Below are 17,101 nucleotides of genomic sequence, written 5' to 3'. Positions count from 1 at the left end.
AAATCTTTTGCAGGAGAAACTTTTCTGAAGACTCTAGGCCACAGCAATTTCTCTTCTCTGAACTCACCGCCTTGCCTGCCTGTTGTATCACTGAATTGGTACTCAATCAGAGATAAATACTCTGAGATCCTGTATGCCTAGCCAGTCCTTGTCTCAATCAACTTTTTACTTATATACATCTTGTCTCCCTAAGCTACTACAGCAACTGTCTATATCACTATCAAATTGTTTCACCTACTCATCTTTACTGAGGTTGTTGGTAAGAATTTTCAGCTACTTAGCAAATTTATGGTAGCAGATCAGACCCATGCCATATGTTACCAATAATTCATTCAAAGATTGAAGGCAGAACAACATGCTTAATTCGCAAAACAGAATTCCCCATTTTATTAGCATATTTTTTCACCTTAAAAAAAATCCACACATTTTTCATCAAACACATACCTGCTGAGACTCGGGGACAGTCAGGCAGCATGGACTCCACTGATGTGTCTAAGGGTTCTGAGCTAGAGACCCAGTTACAACAGTTCTGAAATGTAATAGAGACAATTTTCTGTTGAAACATAATTTAAGCCAAGGCCAACATTTTAGGCTGCAGAGATTAATTTATCCTACATAATCAACCACTAGAAGTATATTCAGGCTTTTTTCCCCATACACTATAAAAATTTTTCTTACGTAAACAGTAATTATTTATGACCAACATGACTGTGGGAAAAAGCTTATCTGCTACAATTCAGCCAATCAACTGTACTGACATTAAGAAGACATGTAACTTTCTGTGAACCATGATGCAATATATTTGTAAGAGAAGGTTAGGATTATAATTAAGGGAAATTGAAAAGAGCGTCCATTTTTGACTTTAGATGGAGATAAATATTAATTTAAACATGTGAAAGAATAGCTACATTTTTAAACTATATTCTTCATCTTTGTAATACTAGAAGAAACAAATTTTACAATTACTCCTCAAAATCTGGCCCATATAAATATATCTTTTAATTTTTACTTCAACCTGGTTCAATGAAGGCTGTATCAATAGTTCAAAAGAAACACAACCTTGTGAATTGTAGCTGTGTGTCTGAGGACACAAAGCCTTCAATATTAAAAATCAACCTCTAAGATGATTAACAACTCAGACAAATGAAATAAAAATAACCTATATTCCTTCCATACATTCTAAGTCTGTATTTGAAGTCTGGCTTAAAAAATATGATTAACCACATACGACTTATAAAAAATTTTCAGAACACACACACACACACACACACACACACACACAATGAATTTCCAGACAGATCTTATTTTAAAAGAAATCGTCCTATCAATCATGTTGGAAAAATCGCTGATTGTTATTCTAGTAAACAAGCATGTATTGTGTATTTTTAGATGCTTGCTGCCCTGGTTGTGCACCATGGAATCCGTCCTCACTGTGGAAAGATCCTTGACTGGTAGATCAAGTGTCTTATTGTATTTCCTTAATTCATTCTGTCTGGAAGAAGATGTCAGCTGTGTTGCAGTGAGGACAGAATTTCAAAGGCCCCAGTCCCCACCAATAAAGGCCGAGGAATGGCTTTTGAATAGATTTGTCAAGGCAACCCTACTGTTCTGGGACCAGGGAGAGCAGGAATAACATAAAGGAAGGGTTGCTGTATGAGATTAGAAAGTGAAGTTCACAAAGCATGGCAGATTTTTGTAAGAAACAGTAGATCAATGAAACTATTGAACTGGGTGGAAAAAAACCCATGAAAACAAACACAACATCTAGTGATGTTCTTAAATGCTTTCTCTCTTTTTACATTTAAAATGGAAAAAATATTAGTATTTTCATGTATTACAAAAGCTTGAGGGTTTAAAGTGGATACATATTCTATAACTTGCACTCCTAATCTTAATTAGCAGCTGAATGCAAAATTATACAATGTAAGAGAGCAGAAATTATAAAAGAAATAGGGTTTTAGAAGATATTTCATACATTTGAAATAAGTAAAATTAATATTACTATTGATAGAATACCACATCAGAGAGTTCTAGATAATGCAGAAGATTAGCACACAATTAGCCAGCTTTTATATACAATGTGACACTTGCTTGTAAGAAATAAGTATTCTCCAAAGCAGTGTCAAGATATGCAAATGGATGATTTGTTTTATCATTCATCACAGCCCCTAATAAATTCAAAAATCATGACTTCTATAGGTACTAAAAATAGGCTCCCAATGATACAGGGAGATAGCTTCAATGAAGAATGACTTTCTCTCTCTCTCTCTTTTTCTTAAACAATTCAGTCTTTTCAATGACAGCAATTAGCACTACCGACAGACAAGCAGCGATTAGGTATATATTTTAATTATTATTCATCCTAGTAGTACCTCCACCTCTGATGAAAGTTGGCTATTACCCAGGTGATATGTCAGTCTTAATACTGCTCCCTTACATTTTACATATGTAAAACTGTCTTATAGATATTTCTAGTATTAATAAAAGTGACGGTACATTACAATATGCAGGTGATTAATCATTTTCTAACTCATTATCATTGACTTTAAAATGCCGAACAAAACGGATTTTATCCAGGTCACCTTTAACTCAAATATTTAAAGCAAAATATAGGTTAACATTTTATGAGTCTGAAATTTCAGTTTTTATCTAGGTACGTGTTTAGGCTTTGATCTCTCACAAAAATAGGATAGAAACTAAACACCCTACAGTTAAAGTGAATATGTCCAAAAGTTCTCTGGAATGACAAAGTACTTGTGTAGGATTGTACAGGTTCGATACTAGAAGTTTGACGAGTGTACATGTGTGCGTGCGTGTGTGATGTATGTTTGACATTTTTACCCCACATAGAAAAATATACAGAAAAAAGGGCAAAACAAGCTAAGAAAATGTTTGCCATGTGATAGAGTATAATGAAATAAAATAATGTAAACATACTGGGAGATATATGTAAAGAAAGAAATAAGAGAAAGATAAACAGCCTTTACATATGAATTCGATCTAAAATTCCATCTTACCAAATGTAACTCCCTATTCTGAGATGCGTTTCTATAGTTTACAAAAGAAATGTCTTTCATTGTTTTTCTAATGCTTATTCTCTCCCTCTTCTCAACGTCCCAATTTGCCCCCCACCCCAGTTCTTCAGTTGAGATGAACACTAGCAAAGTGTCCTGGATGGCACCAGAGGCAGCCCACTAGGAAAGCCCTACCTAAACTCCACACATGCTGGAGAGAGTTCCCAGCCCCCCGAGGTCTTCTTCTCAGGCGCCCTGAGCAGACAACAAGGCATGCTGGACCAGAGGTACCAACAGAGCCACGCCTGAGCCTCGGATGCAGCCCCACGTCATCCCAACCAACAAGCAGAGAGAAAGAAGCCCTTGGCCAGAGCCAGCAAACTGGGATGGGCCATGAAACTAGAGTTTTTCTGGGTCTAAGGAAAAAGAGAAAAAGAGGCAATATTGTGGGTGTTTCTTAAAGTTAAGTGCTTTCAATTTAAAGTTCCCTTACTCTGAAATTATGACTTTACAGGTTTTTGTGGTTGTAAATTGTCTTCTTTGTGAAATTCTACAGCTTGGAAACTATTAATACAGACTAGAAGTGCCTGTAGGCCACAGTGCTGAGTGACTCTCTTTGACATCTGAACCAAGGGTTGACAATATTTCAGTGTAGAAATGAAATGAATTAAAATTTTTAATAAAAAGGTTAAAACTTAGTACATTATGTTTAAAGAGAAAAGTAGGTAGTAGGTATTCCTGTGCAAGGTATTTGGAAGTATTCGGAGATGCTTGTTGCCCGGATTGAGTTTAGGTTTTTATTCATTTTTATTTCATTTGCCTAAGTTGTAAATCACCAAGGCCTTGGAGGCTGATCTTTAATATAGAAGGCACTGTGTCCTCAGACAAGAACGACTAGGATTCACCAGGCTGTTTCCAGGACTGACTCTCAGAGTCGAATGGTGACAGGTAAGGGTTCTCCACCATTATGTTGAACCACACATCTGGCTTAGATGGAGACTTTCAGAGGCCAGGGCTATGTCAGGAAATGGCATTTACCTACTTAGCCTTTTTTTTCCCCAAATAAAAACGACATATTAAGGAATACAACCTGAGAATCTCATATACATATACACAGTGAAATGATTACTACAGTCAAGCTAATTAACATATCTTCTCACATGGTTGCCACTCTTTTGCACGTGTGGTGAGAGAACCTGAAATCTATTCTCTTAGCAAATTTCCAGTATCCAATACAGTATTATTAAATACACTCATCATGCTGAACATCAGGTCTCTCAACTTATGCAGCCTACACAACTGCAACTTTGTACACTTTGATCAACATCTATTTCCCCCACCTCCCCACCACTGGTGACCACTGTCCTCCACTCTTCTATGTATTCAACTTTTGTAGATTCCACAACAAAACAAAGAAGTTTTACTAATTTGTAGTATAAGAGGAATGACTAGGCAATTTGTACCACCATCCTACTTACAAATTTGAAAGCAATGTTTGGTGAAATAATGGAGCCAATCACTGAGAGGCCAAAAGACAGATAGGGACTAAAAAAGGAGAAAGAAGAGGGGATGGAGTTTCTTCCTGAATGTTGGGAAACACTGGGCTCATCTTGCCAAACCACACTGAATTCTCTACTAGGGGATCACACACTTACTGACAAGGGTACCTGGCATAGACTTCTGTAGTCTCCCTTTCTGTTCTTGTTTTAGGGAAGAGCTTTGAGCAGGGATAATTTCAGAGCTCCATCAACAACGATCTAATAATTTTCATCTCCAGGATATTATAGTGTTTTCTATAATAACACATTTCATTTCTTTAGTAGTATCATTTGCTTTTCAAGGGGTTTTCTTCTTGGTTACCACCTTTGATTCTCACAATAGTTCATGATGTAGATGGAATAAGAATTATTATCTCTAATTCAAAATTATGAAATAGGCCCAGAAAGATGGAGTGGATTTCCCAAGACAATGAGTCTTAGGAGACAAAGTACCTGGTACATTACTGATTTACCTAGTGAGGGACTAAGCCAGAATCATTATCAGAACTCAGTTCTCCTAATTCCTTGTTCTGAACTGCTCCTCTTTTGTAAGTTATTTTCCGTATGCAAATCATAAAGAAAAGAAGAATACAGCTCATGTATTTTATATTATTTGGGGGTGAGAAGGTAACAACAATAATAGCTATGATTTACTGAGATTCTTTAAAGTGCCAACAACTATGCTATTTCTGTACATATGTTATTTCCCAACCATGTTTGCAAGGTACATATTATATTTTATAGATGAGAAAATTGAATCTCAAAGAGATTAAATAATTTGCTCAAGACTACACAGCTAGGTAAGTGACTGAGTGTGGTTTGAATTTTGGTATGTCATAATAAAAAACTCTTCATGCTGCTTCATGCCTAAGGCATAATCGAGGGAATTGAAAGAACTATTCAAGAACTAGGTCATTTATAAAAATTTAAAAAATTTTATAAAAGCCATGCTTGCAAAGAAATTAATGACAGCTCTGATTAAATTAAGATGAATTCAACTACTGTCTATTTCAGTCAGATGAAAAAATGCACAGATTAATATGTTCTGAATTTGAAGGGGATACCTAATCGAGTCTTAGTTAGAAATACTTAAAGAAGTAAAGCTAAATAAATTTTGCTGTATTTGTCACCTGGAATGAGACATGAAGAACTCCCAATTGAAAAATGAGGAACAGGGCTGTTTCTAGTTTGGGACAAGTATTAAACTCCATATTGGTTTTGTGTGGGGGGAAAAGGTACTAACAGCTAATTTATTAACTCTCCTACTTATATAATGCTGGGAACTGTCTCTGTACCCATTTGACAGACAAATAGCACAAAAAAAGAACAGGCATGAAATACACAAAATTTCTCTTAAAAAAGTTTAGGCCCTTGGAAAAGACAATTAGGGATGTAGATAACTTGTGGACAGAGAAACATGAAAAGCAATGTGGTCAGAAAAACAGCTGGGTGTTAGAATAGATTAAAAACCTACCTTTATACATTTAATAGCATTATGAGGAATGGAATAAAAATATTTTGGACTTTTGGATGATGAAAGTACTTTTTCTAATGGAGAATAACAACAGTCAAAACAGACTGGTGACATTATGTTAACACCCTATGGGATTATATGCCTAGTCCTTCTATTTATTCAAAACTCTTTTTAAACATTAACTCTCTGGTCCTTACAGTGCAACACAAGGGCTGGAGAAGTTACCCACGATATCTGTGGTGAGAGGTCAGCCAGATAAATGTCTGGGTATCCTATAAACAAAAACTGGGTGAAAGTCAGGAAGCTCAACAAGCTTATTGGTACAGATCTAAGTATATGATTTGACTAAACAATTGCTATAGTGTGGCTAATGTCAATTGCTTGTAACATCAGAAAGGTAAATATAAATAAAAAGATATTTCAGTTTTATATTGCAATAGGAATAAAAGAAATAATGGAGTGAAAGTTTTTAGAAAGATGGGAGCAAGTTCAATAAGTCCTTGTTAGTTTTCAGGTTCACCAGCCTTAGGAAGTGTGAAAAGAAACTTTCTTAGTCTGAGGCTGGACCACGACCAGCCCCTAGGTTTCTCCTAGCTCAAGAGTCTGGGAAACATCTTCAGCTTTTTACTTCTTCCCCTACCAGTAGTAGTGTGCCAATCCATTTAAGAGTGGAACATACTGACCACCTTTCAAGAAAAGGATGAGATGCAGTGTACTTTAAACTGCTTTCTTGTAATTAAGCAGCAGCAATGCTAAATAGCTGGTGGAAAAACTAAATATCAGGGAATAATGATCTCTTAACAGATTATGACCTTCTTCGGCCAGAGTTCCTACTATATATTGTATGCATACATATATTCTATAGAAAGCCAAAAAAAGGGAAAAGGGCTTTCAAAAAAGTATTTGTTCTTCAGAAGGGTTTTATATTATTATTTCAATCATATCTCATTTTTTCTATTCCCTCTAAATTTTCTGCCTCTAGAAAGTGAGTTTGGGGGTGGGAGGTGATATAAGTTGGTGGGGGCTCAAGATATAAAGGCTCACACTCATTCATCTCAGCATTGAAAAAATCCAGTCTCACCTCTCTCATCCATTCTCGAATCGTTTTGCCAGCTTCTTGATGCCACACATTGTGAACAGAGTCTGTCAACGCCACAGCAGTTACCTTACTTTTTACATCTGCTTCTCGTTGAATCATCTGTTTTAAAAAAGGAAAATAAAACATTAGCTATAATTTTTTCCCTACTGGGTGCAGCCTGCTTAGTCATAGATAATAATAATATTATATTAAAAATGAAAAAGCAAGATGCGTTTCTTGTTCAAAGTTAGTCTTTTCTACCCTGAACACATGCCCTATTCTTGTCCAGAGATGTGAAAAGACCTAATATTTTCCTTTAAAAAGAGAATGCCACTTAAGTCTTACAACTATGCAGCTCTATTATTTTCCATGTGGTCTGACAATTCAAGGATTAAAGGGATCACAGGGGAAAAAAGGAGGAATCCCTGAAGGTTTCTTTTACGAGTTTCTTCCACCACTTCCTATTTCAGTGCTTCAGGGAAGTTAGCACCTGGGGTTCACTGTTAGCTGCTTGGAACTAACTTCTAATTTTCAGTAGACGGCACATGAGTAAAGAAAGATATCTTGCTTTGACTTCTCCAGTTCAGTAGCCTGCTCTTCACCATCGCCTTGTAATTCCTTGCTGCTTTAAATGCCCACAAAGATCTTTCTCTTCAAAGCCTATCAATATCATTTCTCTTTCTAATCTATTTCTTTATATCGACAAACTATTATACTTAAAGTCCGTCTATAGCGTGTCATTTCTATAAAATTAAATGGTTCTAAAATTTAAAAAAGAGCTGTTTGGTCTGAAGAAACTGAAGAATTCATCAGTGGTCTGCAAGATGAAGAAACTGAAAAATAACAGTTCTAAATCAAAATAATCATAAAAGGTTTTAATCTACTAACACTAGTGACCCTAATTTGACACAACAGATGTAACAAAACTTAATAAAAAGTTACTTAAAATATACTAAGTAGTAGTCTTGAATTTCATAGCCATGCCCTTACTATTTCTTTGCATCAACTGTCTTTTCTCTCTCTAAAAAAGAGCAATTTCTCTATCATTTGCAATTAATTTCTATGAATTGTCTACCAAAAATATATTACCGCATTTTAAAAAAAGAGAGGATTCTGAATGGTGATGAAAGCTCATACAGTGAACACTATAAGCCACGCTTCTGATACCAAATGATGCCTGTTGGCATTCTGAAGCAAAGATGTGTCGCTCTCTTTTAAATTGCTTTAAATCCGGCATATGCACATCCCCTTCCACTGAGTGCTACCTAATGGGGATCTAACTCACCGTTAATGCTGCCTCAGCAGATTTCCACACCTTAAAGCTTTGCGCTCTGTGTTTTCTGCTTATACAACTTGGAAATCTTAAAATAAATGTTGGTTCTCAAAGTCACAATATTACTACAAAAATTCACCATGCAATACCAATTAATATTTTTAAAAGCATAAGATAATACTCAAATTCAATACTTAACATTCATTGTTAAGTAGTTTGCTACCTTCTACATTTTATTTTAAAAATAGATTCTCATTGGAGCACGCTGGCACTAGAATATAAAAATTTAAACCGACATTAGATAATAAAACCCCAAATTCCACAACAGTGAATCCACCTGGCCCATGAAGAACTTGGATGTCCTTATTCTCATTTTCTAGACGAACACTTTTAGAGATCTGGAGCGATTGCTGCTGAAGTTACAAAATAAGAACACGCTCTTCTGGTATTCTAAGAATGTCTGCATTTTAAAATATTTGTCCTGGATTTTGTTGCGGTTGTTGTTAACATACGCTGACTTATTTAAGATGGTGGTGTGTGAAGACACTAAATATTGTAGACTGTTTGTGAAAGGATACAAAATTAAGAGTTGAATAGGCTGAATATTTAGAGCAAGAGTAGAAAATCGAGGGATTAAAATTCTACAAACCTGGAAAAATATACAGTTGTTACACGGAGTACCAGAGGAAAAAAAGCTTTGGTTTGTTTGTCCATCTGGCTAATATTTCACACAATGGAAGTAATGACATGCGACTTTTCTTCACATCACATCAAATCACATTATAATCTAGCACGATTCCCCCCCCACACTGTTATAGTCCTCTAGTTTAAAAATCACCTTCATGTTATAGTATCAGACGTATAGAAGGGTCAAATTCAGAGGATCTCAATGAAGAGCTGCTTACAAATGAACCCAGTAACAAAGAATTTCAAATACTTGACTGTTTAGGATTAGTAGAATTGTAAGTCGGTGAAAATCTTAACAGCTTAGTTTTTCAGACTATTACCTCTGTTTCAGTCTTGGTGCAACCCAATCTGGTAGCACTGGAACTACACGCAACTGCCATTTCTGTCCAAAGCCTCTGCTTCTTGCATTTGTTAGCCTGGTTCATAACCTCTCTTCCCTCCCTTACTGCCTCCACTGGGAATGAGCACTGATGAAAAATGCTGGAGAACGGCAATGGTGGGGGTGGACTGAACACAGGAATCAGGACTGTTTAAGAGACAGACCTTAGATGGAATATAGCTAAAGCAAGGATGGGTAGAAGTGCAGCTGGGCAGGAACACAATTTCTATAATAGTCTATAATATAAGACCACAATAGTCTGGAAAACCCAGAAATCTGAAAGGGAAGAAGCCATATCATCCAAGTTTTACTATATGTCAATCTAAGGTGGAGATGTGGTTTTTATTAGGCTCCATGGATATGAACACCTTTGAAATGCCATGCAAAATTCTGTATATGATATGAATATTTTTCTGGAAGAGGATCTTTAGCTTTTACTAGATTCTTAAAGGGATTTTAGTCTCTAAAAAGGGTGAGCCCCTCTGATCTCAATGTCTCCATGTATACTTGAATGAACTATGAAGTACCTGCTAAGTGATCCCTTCAAACAATTACATTTAAGATCAATTTAACACCTACACCAATTTTTCAAAAAGAAAGGATGGCATTCCATTTTTGTTATAAAGTCTTCATTTGGATAAAAGTGAAAAGTAAATTTGATGCCCCAGACATCAACATCTTAAAGTTCCATGGTTTAATAGGTTATGTTTGGTAAAGTTAGAATTAAAATACTGTTTGTTTGTATTTGTCTGTAAATAATATTTATTTTTATCTGAATAGCACTTCACAAATTTCAAAATGAATACATATTCATTCTCATTTTATTCTGAAATAATACTGAAATGTAGGCAAAACATGTATCATTTTTCCCATTTGTGGAGGAGGAAACTGAGGCCAAGAAACTGGTTAATGGCTACACAGATAAAAAGTGACAGGACTCTGACTTGAATGTGACTTTAAGTTCTGTGTTCTTTCATTTGTATCACATGAGGTCTATTTCTCAGTAATATACCATAATACTCTTACATAAATAAACTCATTTGATTAATTCCTTTTTCACATATACAGTATTTCACTGACTTAGACATTTTTAAAAAATGATAACCAAAAAAAAAAGAGAGAGAGATCCAAATCCAGATCGTAAGGAATGCTGAAATCCTAAAAATCATGCTGAGACAGAAATTAGCCACGAGCAAAAACAGGCTATCGATAGCATTTAAAAATTATTATTACAGTTCTAAAATAAATGATGTCTTGGATAAGAGGGAAATCAGATATTTCTACAAATCATATTGATGATTTGAGAATTAATACAAAATATTTGATGCTGTCACCTGATTTTTTGTTTCCCCTTCTTAATTCTATCCAGGTATCTATTCATACTCCTCCCACCTTAAATTAATCACAATTAATCTGTTCTTTCCTTTACAGTATTGCATGTTCCCAGTCTGACAAAAGCTTAACTAACCCAATAAATATCACGTACTTTGAACAGATTAAAACATACCATCTGTATGCTGGCTCATCTTACTATTATTAAAATTTTTGATGAGGTTGAAATTGAGAGGGAAAAAAAAACCCCTGCCATTATTTCTTTTTTCTTCCAGAGTAAGAGTAAGATTTTTAAACATGAAGTAACTGTAACAAGATAGGAGAGCTTATCAGAGTGTAAAAGTATTTGGTGGGATGTAGACCAGAGGCCCAGAGGGGTGGCATGGGAGGACCAGGGTCAGCAGCAGTTACCTTTGCTCCCCTCTATGTGCACTCCAGCTCTTCCACAGAGCTGCTCCATCTCTCCCCAGAAACCACATAGACCTTTTCTGTCTACCTAACTTATCTCACCATGCTTTCTCCAAGGCCCTCAAATGACGTACCTGCCTGTGATCTTCACAAGTAACTGGACAAATCTAAACACTGATGTTACCCTAAAAGTTCCTTAATTCCCTTTTTGCACTTACCAGCTGTTGTAACTTTTCCCTAGGTTTCATTTCTTCCAGAGCTACTTTTAGCAAAGGAAAACACAAAGACTCTTTTACCTCCACTCAACTAAATTAAAAAGTTGCTGTCCATTTGTCTTAGCTTAGAAGATAGGCTTTTGAGGGCAGGGAGACATCGATGTTCCAGGGGTGCTCTGCCATCAAGTCTTTGGGTGTAGTTTCCTATCTCTAGTCCAGGGCCCTGGGGTTTGGAAATTATGAACCCAACCCAATACTAGATTCAATGCTCCCAATCAAAAGAAGAAGTGAACTCTGAACTAGGTTGTCTTCACCCTAATCTAAAAGAAGAAATGGATAATTTCATTTTCTGATATTTGTGGAACAGCAGTCATGGCACTCAGAATAAATTTGTCTTATATTTTAAAGTCCAAGAGGACCTCCTGAAACAGGCCTGTGTGGGTTGGGGGTAGGGATGTATATATGTAGATGCAGGCCATATCTATATTTGCATATATGATGTGTTTTACACATGCATTTGAGGGAAATGTTTTAAAGTCTTTCATCAGCAAAAGCCATTACCTTCTTTTTAAATCCTGACATGTGTTACACATATGCACTGTGAGGATTACAGCCTGTGAATCACTTGTACAGGAAAGAATACTCTGAAAGAAAATCAAACGACCCATGTTTCCTTCAGATTAGGATCTGACACTACCGCACGTTTATAAATCTGAGGATCATTACTACTGTATGAGCATGAATGAATCATCACTCTGCTTAATAGCACGGCTGAGGTTTGAGATGTCTTTTTAAAAATATATATGTATATAAATAGATTAGCTCCCTCTAGAGCTCCTTGAGTTAAGATTTCAGATTAAGTTGTTTCAAAGGTTTGAAGTACGAAAAGCTGGTACCTTTTCACATTTTCAGCATGAAGATTACAATTACACTCGGTGCTTCTACTTGAGTGTAGTTTTCATGTGGTTTGATAAGCTATGGTATTTCACCACAGATCTCTCCCATCACTTTACATTTCTACCTGTATATCCCCTGGCATATGGCATACTGCCCTGCACGCTATCAGGCCCACCAGGTTAAAAATGTGCCCTGGACCAAGATGACTAATCAGCCGACACTGGGCTTGACAGTCCTTTCTGTTAATGTCTGTTAATGTCTTCCTGAAGATTCTTTTATACAAGTTGATCCCAATAGCACAATAGCATGCTACTCACAGAACAAATATCATCTTTGCTGCAACATTAAAACCTTGGTTCTGTCACCCAAGGCTCTTGAAGCACCTCTAGTGATTACAATGAAATACACACACTTCAGCAGATGAAACATGAAGACCAAACTGCCCAGCAGGAAATCCAGACAAGTATGACACTCAGCTCTCACATGCTACTCACAGTTCACACTTCTCATCTGCATTCCCTACTATTTTTTTTTTGAAAGTAGAAGCTTTCAAGTAAGTAGTCTTTGTAAGGAGTGTGGCGGTTGGGTTCAAGGACTTTGGAGTCCGATTCCCCGGGTTCAAATCTCTATCCTGCCACTTCTGGTAACGATACCTTGAGTGAATTATTTCAACTTTTGCTGTGTCTCAAGTTCATCACGGGTAAGAGGGAGAGGATAAATACTCCTAAGTCATAGAGTTATTGTGAGATGAAATGAACTAAATATAAAGCAACAACAGAGAACCTGGCACACAGTAAATCGTAATAATAGACGATCCCACAAAACCACACAATGCAAACTACTGCCTTTGTGTAAACTAGTGTATTCTCCTTTCTCAATGGAGCAGGTAAGAGAAGCCTAGCCTAGAATGCATTTAATGACAAATACTACTTTTTAAAAAGTGATAGATACCTAAAAGAAAAAAAATTATGAAGGGCTACTTTTTCTTTAGAGTATGTGGTTCAATAATTCTAAAACCACCAAACCAGACAGTAGGAAGAGCTGATTATTATGTCTGTTTAAAATCCTGTAATCAGAATACTAAATCAGTAATAGCACCAGGCACTTGAAAATTAAAGTAGAACTGTTGAAGCCATACTATGGCAGCTCCACTTTCCTGCCACCAGTGAACTCTTTCAGAATTACTTGGGCCAGCAAAAAGCACAGAGCCTTGGCTTAGCAATGCCAAGCTAGCAGAAAGAGAGTCCCTTTTCTACATAGAGTGGCTATATTTTTAAAAAGATAATCACAGAGATAGGAAGTATGTCCAAAGGAAGGCAGTATAGTGTTGTAGTTAAAAGCATGCATAGGCTTTGGAATTAGATGTCCTTAAATTTTTATTTTTGGTTAACCATTATAAGAATATAAAAATGGGAATAATAGTAGTAGTCACCTCATAGGGTTGCTGAAGGGTATGAGATAAGGCATGTAGGCGATCAATACTGTCAGCTATTATTATTATTACTTTGACATGCATTTCTAATTTCTAAAATGTATCCTTCCTTTTAGATATGGTATCTATGTACTCTCCAGTGACATCAACATTTGCACTGATAGGGTAGCAGTCATGAAGTGTCATACAACTACTATACCCACTCCCACCACCACCTCCTTGATTATGTAAAGTGATTTGGGCTTGCTCAAATGTTTTCAAAGGAAATAATTAGGTATAAATAGGATAATCGTACATTCCAGTTAGCCCAAGACAGTCCTGGTTTACGTCTATTGACCTGGCATAATTATTAATAGTGTTCCCTTACACTGTTAAAAGTGTTCTGGTTTGAATGGTAAATTATATGGTTACTGTATGTATAACACAGAAGTTAAATGTTACTCTAGCAAAGGGGTAAATCTTATAGTTTCATTGTGCTCAATGCTTAGCATTTTAAGCATAAACTCAAAACCTATATAGTTGCCACTATAAAAATAACCATGTAGGAAAACATGCAAGAAATATGTCCAAAGGTTCCTAAGTTCAAAACTTAAGGGCAAGCCTTAGTGCTGTGCTGAGCCCCTCACAGATGGACATGCAGCCTCACACCCTGGGTAGGTAAACATGGCCAGCTGGAGCTCCACTCTAGCAACAGGATAAGACAACATTCTCTCTTCCTGTGCTTTGAAGCCTTAGCCTCAATTCCTACAACCTTTGTCTAATTTCAGGAAGGAAAAGGCTCTCCACAGGCAAGAACCCCAAGGGATGGGGTGTGTAAACTGAAACTTCTTGGGTCACGTGCATTTATGAAGATAAGTCTCCAGCCACCAGTTAGGGAATGGCAAGTTATGATTTATTATTGCAGGCGGCCAGAAGAGAGCAGTAATAACTTCCTTTTCCTTTCCTGCCTAGACCATGCTGCCACGTGCAGGCTCCTTCAACAACAAAAAAACATGTGTAAGGTAGGTTTGAAAGGAAAAAAAAAGAAAAAAACCCAAATATTAAGTGATTGACAATTGGGAGTTGGGAAAGACTGGTGCTTTACAAAAACAAATGATGTGAGAAAAAAGGCAACAGTTTGAAAAACTTATTCTACCAATCAAGAAAATAGCAAGTTAAATGCACAGAAGAAAATAAAAGAGGTCACATATTAAGAAAACAGTGTAAGGGTTCATCAAGGTAACTTGTTTGATTAAAATGTTTTATCATGTAATGTTATAAGAGTAGGCAAGACATTATAAAACACAGATTTGAAAGTTACAATGGATATACTTGAAGTGGATATATTATAAAAGTATAAGTAAGGACTTAATATTGCCAGTCCAAAAAACTAAGACATGCTTAGCAAAGGAGATGGTGAAATGGTGATAATACATAATCTTAGATGGAAAAATGAGAAAACTTATTAAAACTTTATAAATGTAATATATACCCAGAAATGTTTCCAATGCAAGTCAGTAGCAAGCATGTGCACAATACTCAGCTTAAAAATCACTTATGAGCCTTTATTAATTGGTATATACACTTTGGTGCATACATATATAGAGAGAGAGAATTTGTAAATCATTTAATGGTTTAAAAACTTGTGGCAAAGATTTCATTAGGTTCAGCAGGGGTAGGCATACACAGTCAGCTGGGAGAGTGTTAATATACAGCTGTGTCTCTTAACGACAAGGATGTTATTCTGAGAAATGCATTGTTAGGCAATTTCATCATTGTGCAAACGTCACAGAGTGCACTTACACAAACCTAGATGGTATAGGCTACTATGCACCTAGGTTATATGATACTAATCTTATGGGACCACCACCGTATATGAGGCCCGTTGTTGACTGAAATATTCTTTTATGTTGTATGACTGTACTTATGTTTTAAAGCATACAATTTTCTTTTGGTCTGGGAAAAAGAAGGCTAAAGGGACAAGATTTACTGCCACAAAGATATATAGCAGACAACCAGAGAATAGGAGATTATGTTGTTTAACAGATTTCTCTTAAAAGCCTTTATATTAGGTGTGAAGTGACAGATATGTTGATTGGCTTGGCTGTGGTGAGTAATTCACAATGCATACAGATATCGGGGTCATCAGGCTGTACACCTTAAATATACACAATTTTCAGTTGTCAATTATACCTCACTAAAGCTGGGGAAAAAAACCTTTACACTGAATTGCCACATAGACGTTTGGTGTATTTGAGATTTGACTATAGCTTTCAAAATTATTCTTTACATTTAAAAATATTTTTATTAAAAATTCTGGTTCCAATTACCTGTATTGTTTTCAACATATTTTAAAGACTGTATACCCTGTTACCTGGCATAAACAGGGAAAGCAATATTCTAATTTATCAACTGTTCTAGGTAATACATCATTACCATAGAGTTGAGAAAGATGTGGTTTCTGATCTTCAGGAAGAACTTAAAATTTAGGAATGAAGGCAGGTTCAGATAAGTTCTATAGAGACCATTAATATTCTGAGTATTATAAATAGATCATCTCATTAGATAGAACAATTTCTTTTTCAGTAGACTCGTAGTTGAGGGATTGTGTACCTGTTTTATAGATGAGGAAATTGATGCTTAGAGAAAGTAAATGATTTGCCCCTATTCACATAGCTGTAAGTGGCAGAGCTTGATCTTTTAACTCCAAATCCCATGTCTTGACACCATGGCTATCTGTAAGTAATACCCTACATTTCCCCTTCTAAAATACTTATTATACTGGTAATGATTTGTTCACTGTCTCTCTTCCCCACTGAAATGTAGGTTCCAGGAGGGGAGGATCATATTTGTCAGCTCAACTCCAAATCCTCATTCCCTGCACAATGACTGGCACGTAATAGATGCTTAAAAATTATTTGTGGAATGAATGGAGGTGCTATTTACAGGAATGGAATAGATCAGGGAAAGTGATGGTTAGGAAGTTAAAAGGATGTCTTGTTTGGTGTATTTAGAAACAGACCGTATTGTAGGTTGGGTTCCCCAGGAAACAGACTCTGAGATGGAATTTAGCGGGATGTTTACAAAGGAGTGCCCCTAGGATCAACATCTAAGGAAGGGATGGGAACAAAGCAGGAGTGGGCAGAGAGAGGTCAAGATGAGATACAGGCCCAACTACAGGCTTGCACAATCCCAGGGGAGCTCTGGACTGGGAATGACCCTTCAGAGTCATCCCAAGTTGGGCCCGGATGGCTTGGCTCTTAATCTCCCACACTGTTCTGTCTTAAATATGGGCCCCACAGCAGCCAAGGCAATCCCTGAAGGGGCTGATACGTGGAGGCTGTCTGCTGAAAGCACTCCCAAGAGGTGGAGCAACAAGTCTTCTACTGAAGGAG

General features: G+C 36.5%; 1 protein-coding gene across 2 annotated transcripts in view; it reads right to left on the bottom strand.

The window, feature by feature from the left end:
- The window catches only part of FAM172A (family with sequence similarity 172 member A), a 384,459-nt gene that overhangs the window by 122,476 nt on the left and 244,882 nt on the right, over positions 1-17,101 (bottom strand). For both annotated transcript variants that reach the window (XM_046665307.1, XM_046665308.1), the window contains exons 9-10: positions 7,108-7,224; positions 445-529 (exon numbers count right to left, since the gene is read on the bottom strand). In XM_046665307.1, coding sequence (XP_046521263.1) covers positions 445-529; positions 7,108-7,224 — 202 coding nt within the window. The remainder of the gene's footprint in view (positions 1-444; positions 530-7,107; positions 7,225-17,101) is intronic.

The sequence above is a fragment of the Equus quagga genome, chromosome 7 (assembly GCF_021613505.1).
Source record: "Equus quagga isolate Etosha38 chromosome 7, UCLA_HA_Equagga_1.0, whole genome shotgun sequence".
NCBI lineage: Eukaryota > Metazoa > Chordata > Mammalia > Perissodactyla > Equidae > Equus > Equus quagga.
The sequence above is the reverse complement of the archived record's forward strand: the minus strand, read 5'-3'. Positions and strand labels throughout refer to the sequence as shown.